General features: G+C 37.0%; 1 protein-coding gene across 1 annotated transcript in view; it reads left to right on the top strand.

The window, feature by feature from the left end:
* Positions 1–1,561, top strand: part of LOC106473596 (two pore potassium channel protein sup-9-like) — a 4,028-nt gene extending 2,467 nt beyond the window's left edge. Inside the window, exon 2 of the mRNA XM_013934280.2 lies at positions 736–1,561. Within this exon, the coding sequence (XP_013789734.2) occupies positions 736–1,532 (797 nt within the window). The 3' untranslated portion in view covers positions 1,533–1,561. The remainder of the gene's footprint in view (positions 1–735) is intronic.
* Positions 1,562–9,974: the final 8,413 nt, after the last annotated feature.

Here is a 9,974-nt window from a genome sequence, read left to right on the forward strand (position 1 = left end):
CGTCCAAGAGATGGCGGTGGGTGGTGTTGACTAGCTGCCTTCTCTCTCTAGTCTATCACTGCTAAATTAGGTAGCCCTCGTGTAGCTTTGTGCGAAATTCTATAACAAAACAAACAGACTTAGTGAATCTCGTATTTAAAAGGGTATTTTATGTAAAATGCGTCTAGGTGAAATAATTCTATTAAAAACATAATTATTCATGGAGCTGTTTGTGCGTTATTCATAACTCAAATGAAGAGAAGTAATAAATATTCACAAAATTATGTAGTGTTACATGAATGGACATGATCCTGAAAGGGAAGACAGAACCGCTGTACATTTATGTACAACAGTATGATTGTATACTATTACACCATAAAACAGTCAAGAGGTTTGAAAGAAACCTGACCCTCCCGATCGCCCCAAGCGATCAAATTCCGATCCTGTTTCCGAACAACCGAATGTCGTAGGTGTTCATACGAATCACGTATTGGAGTTCGGTGTATAACTTTATATTTACCTAGTGTGATGGCAAAGTGTTAGGCGAGTTTTACTTTATTTACATTACTGTTATAATTGTACAAACCTTGACTTGTTTGTCTCAGTAAGGAAGGTAAACATACATTGTGACCATCCCCAAGACAGTAACAAAAATTGAAATGTTATTTGTAAAATATTTCGCTTATGTTGGCTGGTGGCTGCGGAAATTATATGATTTTAATGACCAGTTATATATATTTTACTTTCTCACTAAAGGTTATGGTCACTCCACACCAGCCACGTGGGGAGGAAAGACATTCTGTATGTTCTACGCCTTAGCAGGAATCCCATTAGGCCTAGTGATGTTCCAGAGTATTGGCGAACGGCTCAACACCTTCGTGGCATACTTACTTAAGACTGCAAAACGGTGCCTCAAGATGAAGAACACGGAGGTCACAGAGACCAACCTCATCTGTCTAGTGTCCATTCTGTCTACCTTATTGATGACCACTGGGGCTGCGGTGTTTTCCCGCTATGAATACTGGAATTATTTTGATGCCTTTTACTATTGTTTTATCACTCTAACAACGATAGGCTTTGGGGACTATGTGGCTCTACAAAAAGAGAGCGCCCTCCAGAGCAAACCCGAGTACGTGGCCTTTAGTTTAGTGTTTATTCTGTTCGGCTTGTCCGTCGTGTCCGCTGCAATGAATCTCCTGGTGTTGCGGTTCCTCACCATGAACACCGAGGACGAGCGTAGAGACGAGGTAGAAGCACAGACGGCAGCACAACAAGCAGTTCGCCTTGAAGGTGACGTCATTACCGCTAACGGAAGTGTCATTTCCTGTCATGGGCCTGATGCATCCGAGTTTGAAGACGTTTCTTCCGTTTGTTCCTGTACGTGTTACTCAAGAAAGAGGACCTCAAAGCACAAACATTCCCTGTTGCCATCTAGCAACAAGAACAACATATATTTATTCCCGTGTAATGACTCACAATCCAGGGAAGACAGTATACACGGTAGTCTATTTTATCCTCTTGAAGTAGAAGATAATAAACGAGCCTCTATATAACGGAGAGGTTATTATCAAAACTACAGAAACGAAAAATCCAAAGTTATATAAGATCTTCGACCGCCACAATACTTTTTTTTTAGTGATAAAACATTTGTATTGACAGTTTACTAGAGATTGATACTATCTTCATTTTATCAAGTTAACAAAGCTATAGTTTTTCATAAGAATTATTGTGAAGCTGACGAAGAATAATTAATTATGCTTGCATAAGACATTAGGATTAGGTATATTATATTTTTGAACATTGCATTTTTTAGTCAGTTCCTTAGGTTTTTTTTTCAAGAGGAAGAAGGCTGTATAATAGTATTTCAACCACACTATGTCCCTTGTGTTCATTGCCAATTATACGTTTTGCTTAATATAGAGATCATCATTAGGCCTGTTTATACAAGCCACATGTTACAACAATGACTGTTATGGTGTGAACGTTGTTTCTAAGCTGGAAAAGCATGGTTGTAACTAATTATACTTGTCATAAGACATTCTATTAGGCCTAATATAGAGATCATCATTAGGCCTGTTTATACAAGCCACATGTTACAACAATGACTGTTATGGTGTGAACGTTGTTTCTAAGCTGGAAAAGCATGGTTGTAACTAATTATACTTGTCATAAGACATTCTATTAGGCCTAACTATATTTTTAACATTATGTTCTTTATTCAGTCCGTGGGTCTGATAAACATGTAGGGTTATAACTTGATAATGAGGAACCCACTTTTAAGAAAATAAAAGTTTTGAGACGGCTTGACTGGGTAATGAAAGAAAAAACTTCATTATTAGTCTTCGACGTTACGTCGTACTGTTATAATAAAGTCTTTCATTACCCAGTCAAGCCGTCTCAAAACCTTTATGTAGGGTTATAAAATATAATAGGCCTAATGGTTGTTTAGGATGCAGTTTTAATATCCAGTAAAACAACAATACGAATATTAAATCATGACAATTACTTTAATATTTGATGTGTTATTATGTTTAAATAAATCAAACCCCAAACATACTATAATTTTCCTGTGTTGTGACATAAATTAAAACCGATGAAGAATTACAACATGATCCAGTTCACACAATAACAAGTTGTTGTCAAGCAAGTTGCTAATGTCTCAACCATTACCGTGTCTGTTGTATTATTATTGTTTAATTTCATTCGGAAGTTCATATTATTAAGAAATATGTTGAAGTAAAGTCAGCTGTTATTATAGAAACACAACCCGGTTTTATATCATGTGTCTCAAATATGAAAACATTCTGATAAAGTTGTAACGTGATATATCAGCCAATAAAAATGATCAGTTTCAGGGATCGTTGAGTTAATGTGCTGAAAAACACCAATCCACCCCCACGAGTATCAACATTTTCAACTCTCCCATAGTTATATCGGAAGTCCACTGGCAGTCAAATTATTTAGAAATAGGGAAGTTTGATTTGGTTTGAATTTCGTGCATAGCTATTCGAGGGCTATTTGTACTAACCGTCCTAGAGGAAGGCAGCTAGTTAATACCACCCACCGCCAAATCTTGGGCTATTCTTTTACCAACGAGTAGTGGGATTGGTCGTCATGTTATAGCATTCCCACAGCTGGAAAAGCAAGCATGTTTGATGACAGGATTCGGTCCTACAGATTTCAAGTCGAGCGCCCTAACCACCAGGTCATACCAGGCCTCAAATAGAAAAGTATAGGAGAATATTGATATGGAATATGGTTGTGTTGTAGGCCTAAATTATGACAATATTATTAAGGTCGTTTAAGGTCCTTCTTTAATGTTATTAATATTCAGCATACCTAAAGTATGAATGGTAAAAGTGTAAAAAATAATAAATAAAACGTTTTAAACTGAAAATTACCAAAATCGTTCTTGAAAAACTACATAACAGTTGTATGCGTAAATGTACCCCCTCCGTGCATGTGGAGATGTGCCACACAAAATTAAAATCCGATCATAGCAAAGTTTGTTAGTTACTACACAGGCCCTGCTTTTTAGGCTTAAAGTCCGAATTTTGCATAAACAGGCCATCTCATCCTTCATAGGTCAAAACTGTTATAAAGTATCCAAATAAAAGCTCAATACATAGAATTAATTAACTTTAGCGATTCCTAAGTTACGGTATTTAGTTGAAGAACAATTTAACATGATCTTACTGTCTGGAGAATTTCACCAGAATGCCAGTTTTTAAGCCAAATAGATGAAAAAACGTCATCTTTCGCATCAAATGTAAAGAAATGTGTGTCAGCGGCTACGTACTACAGGCCCATTTACGCAGTAACGTTGTACGAACGGGATAAGAAGCAGGATATAGGGATTTATCACATCAGTTTGAACGCAGTTATCGACTTTTTTCCCCACCATTTTGGTGTACTGTTAGGATATTTATCCTATGTCTATAACTGTTGTTCTTGTCGAGCGAGTTTGGCCATATTGGGATTAAAATTCTTCGTATTATTGTGTACACTTTTTTCAGAAGGACTTGACCTTGAATGACCTCAGTAATATTGTCGCAGTGTAGGTTTACAACATCTCATTCCATAACACTAACATATATTATTCTATTATTTTCATGCACGGCATTTAATAAACAGCGTTTTCTTCTAGGCATTGTGTGTTAGATCGATAAATCCTGATCTATATGAAAAAAAATTGACGCGGTCAGACAAACAAACTCGTCTAGACGTAACTTTGTGTAATAAAACTACATGTAGAGTAAACAGTAAAGTATAGTAATGGTTTTCGTAATGTTGTATGAAACAGTTATGAGTGTTCAGTGTATGATACGGTTTTATGAGTTAAAACGAAAACTAAAACAAGTACTAAAGAAAAAAGCAGCTAAAAGTGTTTATAGCAGTCTATGAAACGAATCGAAGCTAAATTATTGCAAAGTAAATGTAAAGTTGTGATGAAGACAAACTCAGCTGATTATGCAGAAACGTCTGAATGCGTTTTCATAAAGTGATAAGCATGTGGTTTTGGACCAACTACGCATGCGCATTTTAGACTTAAATAAGTCGAGAAAGCCCATACCAATTGTATTTAGTGTAATTTTTTTGCAAGTAAAAAATACTAAAGTTGAAATCGAAGCCAGTCGTCACGTGATGACAAAGACATTGTGCCATCGTGTAGCATACTCGTTGCATTAAATAGTTTTGACTAAGCAAAACACGGATAAGGTATTTTTCTGAATGGAAAAGTTAATATACAATGCGAACTTCTCGGATAAAGGCCTTTCTAACGATATATGTCCCCTGGTGGGACAGCGGTAAGTCTACGCACTTACAACGCTAAAATTTGGAGTTCCCGCGGTATACACAGCATATAGCCCAATCTGGCTTTGCTCTATAAAAACAAACAATTTCTAAACAATATGAGAAGTGCAGCGTGTGATAGAGAAATTTGCGAGAAAAGTTCCAGACAGACAAACGCAAACGTATTATTTATATAGATACCCCCAGTGGTATGTCTACCGTCTTACAGCGTTAAAATCCGGGGCTAGATATCCCATAAGGGACACAACATAGCCCAATGTGGCTTTGCTATAAAACAAGCAAACTAACAAAATTAGGGATCTTTCTACGGTAAGCAGTCAGCGAAACGTGTAAAGATGTTGATCACTGCTTAATTGTTTGTTTGTTTTGAATTTCGCGCAAAGCTACACGAGGGATATCTGCGCTAGCAGGTCCTAATTTAGCAGTGTTTGACTAGAGGGAAGGCAGCTAGTCATTACCACCCAACGCCAACTCTTGGGCTACTCTTTTACCAACGAATAGTGGGATTGACCGTCACATTATAATGGCACCACGGCTGAAAGGGCAAGCATGTCTGGTGGGATGGGGATTCGAACCCACGACACTCAGATTGCGAGTCGAGCGCCCTAACCACCCGGCCATGCCGGGCCTAACTGCTTAATATTTTGATTAATTTAATTACCATAAATTACTCCCTTTCGCCTTTTTTATTTAACTTGGTTTTAAAAACACAAAGTCAGTAGATTTACCTCTGTGCCACTGAGAGGAGTATTGAAGGCTCAGGGCCTGTAATGTCTATTTTACCTGCATTGTGAAACACCGTTTAAATGATCACCAATATCGATTGAGAAGCATCATTTAAATGATCACCAATATCGATTGACAAACTTCATTTAAATGATCACCAATATCGATTGAGAAGCCTCATTTAAATGATCACCAATATCGATTGAGAAGCATCATTTAAATGATCACCAATATCGATTGAGAAGCACCATTTAAATGATCAATATCGATTGAGAAACATCATTTAAATGATCACCAATATCGATTGAGAATCATCATTTAAATGATCAATATCGATTGAGAAACATCATTTAGATGATCACCAATATCGATTGAGAAGCGTCATTTAAATGATCACCAATATCGATTGAGAAGCATCATTTAAATGATCACCAATATCGATTGAGAAACATCATTTAAATGATCACCAATATCGATTGAGAAACTTCATTTAAATGATCACCAATATCAATTGAGAAGCATCATTTAAATGATCACCAATATCGATTGAGAAACATCATTTAAATGATCACCAATATCGATTGAGAAACTTCATTTAAATGATCACCAATATCGATTGAGAAACATCATTTAAATGATCACCAATATCGATTGAGAAACATCATTTAAATGATCACCAATATCGATTGAGAAGCATCATTTAAATGATCACCAATATCGATTGAGAAACATCATTTAAATGATCACCAATATCGATTGAGAAGCATCATTTAAATGATCACCAATATCGATTGAGAAACATCATTTAGATGATCACCAATATCGATGGAGAAGCATCATTTAAATGATCACCAATATCGATTAATCTTTATGTTCAAGTGCACATTTTAACATTTCAATTTTTGATGAGATTAAATAAAACATTGCAGTGTTACCTTTGAATAAACAAGTACAAAATGTTGTACTACAATAAGAGCTATTGTCAAAATGCTATTTAAGTTATATTATTAATTTGTTCATAATTTTAGTGTTTGCTATTATATCAATAGATGGCGTTGGTTAATACATTTACTAGATAACTATTGGCGTAAGAACGGTAAAATCAAACCTATATTTATACAAATTTTGAAAAAGAAATGCAAATTAATTACGTGTACAATTTTTGCAAATGTTCAGCTTTATCTTTAAACGCCCCCATGGTTGAAATGGTGAGCATGTTTGGTGGGACGGGTATTCGAACCCGCGACCGTCAGATTACGAGTTGAGCACACTAACCACCAGGACAAGCTTGTTTGGTATATGGTTATTTTCGTAAGCCTATTAACAAATAAAGTACATTTATATTATATATATATTGCTCTTTTTTTCGTTATGTTTAATTTTACAATGTCCCCTTCTCGGAATTCTTGACTAAACAGACCTAATGCACATTACATTTTTTTATTTGGTTAAAAGGTTTTTAAACCAACACACGTTACACACTGAAAATCGGAATTATTCATACATCCAAGGACAACTGTTGGTAAACACCAAGGAATTGTTCTTCAGAGTTAAGCAAGGAATAAAATGTTATAACGTATACTGAGTGATTAGTTATCTATATGTGATTAATGAAACGAGCAACTAAGTTCAAAAATTTTAATAGTTAAGAAAGGATTGAAACTGTACAAACTAATCCTTAAAAACCACGTCTCACCCTTTCTTGGTGGCTCCTCCTAGCGGTAAGTTGTCATGCTTAGTACCCTATAAATCGAGGTTCGATACCCGTGGAAGACAGAGCACAGATAACACATTGAAACTGTACAAACTGATCCCTAAAAAACCACGTCTCACCCTTTCTTGGTGGCCACTCCCAGCGGTAAGTCGTCATGCTTAGTACTCTATAAATCGGGGTTCGATACCCATGGAAGACAGAGCACAGATAACCCATTGTGTAGCTTTGTGCTTATCAACAACCAAACAAACTATCTTAGTGTTTTGCTCTTTATACCTTTGCTATTTCGAAGATGATAAAACTCAAATATTGGAGCAACGCATAATCCAATAAATAGGAGGAGGTATCAGCAATTCTTCGGAACGTCCTAAACAGTTAAACTTATTCAAAACATGACCTACTTAGAAGTTTCTTAACTCATATCTTTTCAACTTTGGAAGAAAAGTTACTTAAAATGGAAAGTTTCAACCTGAGTGATGCTGTCTGCAACTCACGGGTTAAACGGGAATGTCTGCCATTTTTATAACACGCTCACGAAGTCTCGATAATTTGACCCTTTTCCTATGAACGTTATGAATAATCAGTTGTGACTTTAACTTGTGATCAAAATTCAGGGTTGTTGAGTTGAGTATCGATGATCCTAGGGGTTGCGCAGACATGCACTGACCCACTTATGTGGAGACTGGATGTCTCTCAGTAAGTAGAAAATAATTCCGTTGATGGCATTACCAGTGACCTTCTGGTTGTATACTACTAAACTATCAGTCTCATCCTTTCTGGTGTTGACAAAGATCTTCCAGAGTCACCACTTTCACCTTACTAGTACGGAAGAGGTTGATATCCTGCCAGTAAAGTTTTGATGGATTTGATGAAGTGGCTTTTTCTGTGAACTTGCCTGTTTCCTCATTACCCTTGTTTGGTCTGGCACACGCATCCAGGTAATGGTCTTCCCGTGCAGTTGCGTTCTTTGATCTGGAAGCCAGACACTGAATTTTACGTGAGACACTCGCAAATATCATGTTTATGGGTCTGCGTCTATTTGGAGTCATTTGCTTTCAACAATCCAGAGAGTAAGTTGTTTTCAGATACGTCAATTTGTTGCTTGTTAAAATCTTTAATGTCCCACCGGTTTTATGCAGAATGTTGTTGCTTCGTGAGATGACGAACTGAATCTCTCGCTGTCTTTGGTGTAGGAATCATCTGTGGCTATGATGACTGTCCACCATGATCTTTAAACAGGCGCCGATAGGATTGTTATACTTCATCCTCTGCCCAATCTTTACATTTTTTGTTTACACTGATTTCCATTGACACCACCTGACCATATCTAAGATATGGTAGAGACAGATTATCTCTTTGGTGGCTATATATATCACTTATCCACCCACAATTGCTGCCTGAAGCACTTTTTAGGCAATTTCCTGCATGATTGGTGTCTGCAGAGTCGTTGTAAAATGACCCATGGCAGTGGCTCAATGATTGAACTCATGGGCCTAGTAAAGAATTTTGCTTGTAAGTGTTGTTGGTGTTCTGCAATGCTGCTGAGGTACGTGAGATGTAATAGGACTTTGATCGAAATGGCTGAAATGCATCCTCTGTCTAGTCGTAAACAGGTATTTTGTACCTTTTCAATCATATATAACCATTTAATACTCATACGTATCAGGATTGAATGGATAAGACTTTGGTAAAACATAATCAGGTTACATTCTTCAGCTTTATTTGCAGCTGCAACTTTCATTCCATTGATGCCTTTGGTAATTGTGGTTAACTTAGTATTAATTAATATGGATGGTGAAGTTGAGTTGTCTGTCAAAGGTCAACCCAAGGGATATCAGTGCCCTCATGTTCGACGATAGTTTGAAGTTGAGTTGTCTGTCAAAGGTCACCCCAAGGGATATCAGTGCCCTCATGTTCGACGATGGTTTGAAGTTGAGTTGTCTGTCAAAGGTCATCCCAAGGGATATCAGTGCCCTCATGTTCGACGATAGTTTGAAGTTAAGTTGTCTGTCAAAGGTCACCCCAAGGGATATCAGTGCCCTCATGTTCGACGATAGTTTGAAGTTGAGTTGTCTATCAAAGGTCACCCCAAGGGATATCAGTGCCCTCATGTTCGACGATGGTTTGAAGTTGAGTTGTCTGTCAAAGGTCACCCCAAGAGATATCGGTGCCCTCATGTTCGACGATGGTTTGAAGTTGAGTTGTCTGTCAAAGGTCACCCCAAGAGATATCGGTGCCCTCATGTTCGACGATGGTTTGAAGTTGAGTTGTCTGTCAAAGGTCACCCCAAGGGATATCAGTGCCCTCATGTTCGACGATGGTTTGAAGTTGAGTTGTCTGTCAAAGGTCAGCCCCAAGGAATATCAGTGCCCTCATGTTCGACGATGGTTTGAAGTTAAGTTGTCTTATTATTTTTATTATTTTGTATTAAGATTGTTCAAAAGATTTCATAATCCTGGAAGGGGTAGTGTTATAAGCTATATTATAATGCTCTAATTTGTTTAACTTAGATTTTAGCTCAATGGCACATGACGTTAATATCAAGCAAGTTCTAGAAATATCTAGATTAGCGTATAATATAAATACGACGTTCCATGAAGCATCGTTAAGCTCGTTAGAAAGTGAGTTAAGAGTTTTTCAAAATAGTAGAGTGAATCAGTCAGTTTATTAACTATCCCGATTACTTCATGCAAGCAAGTTGACTTCTATTACGTTAGTTAACTTTATTTGTAACATAGGC

Source organism: Limulus polyphemus, unplaced genomic scaffold (assembly GCF_000517525.1).
Source record: "Limulus polyphemus unplaced genomic scaffold, Limulus_polyphemus-2.1.2 Scaffold6309, whole genome shotgun sequence".
Classification (NCBI taxonomy): domain Eukaryota; kingdom Metazoa; phylum Arthropoda; class Merostomata; order Xiphosura; family Limulidae; genus Limulus; species Limulus polyphemus.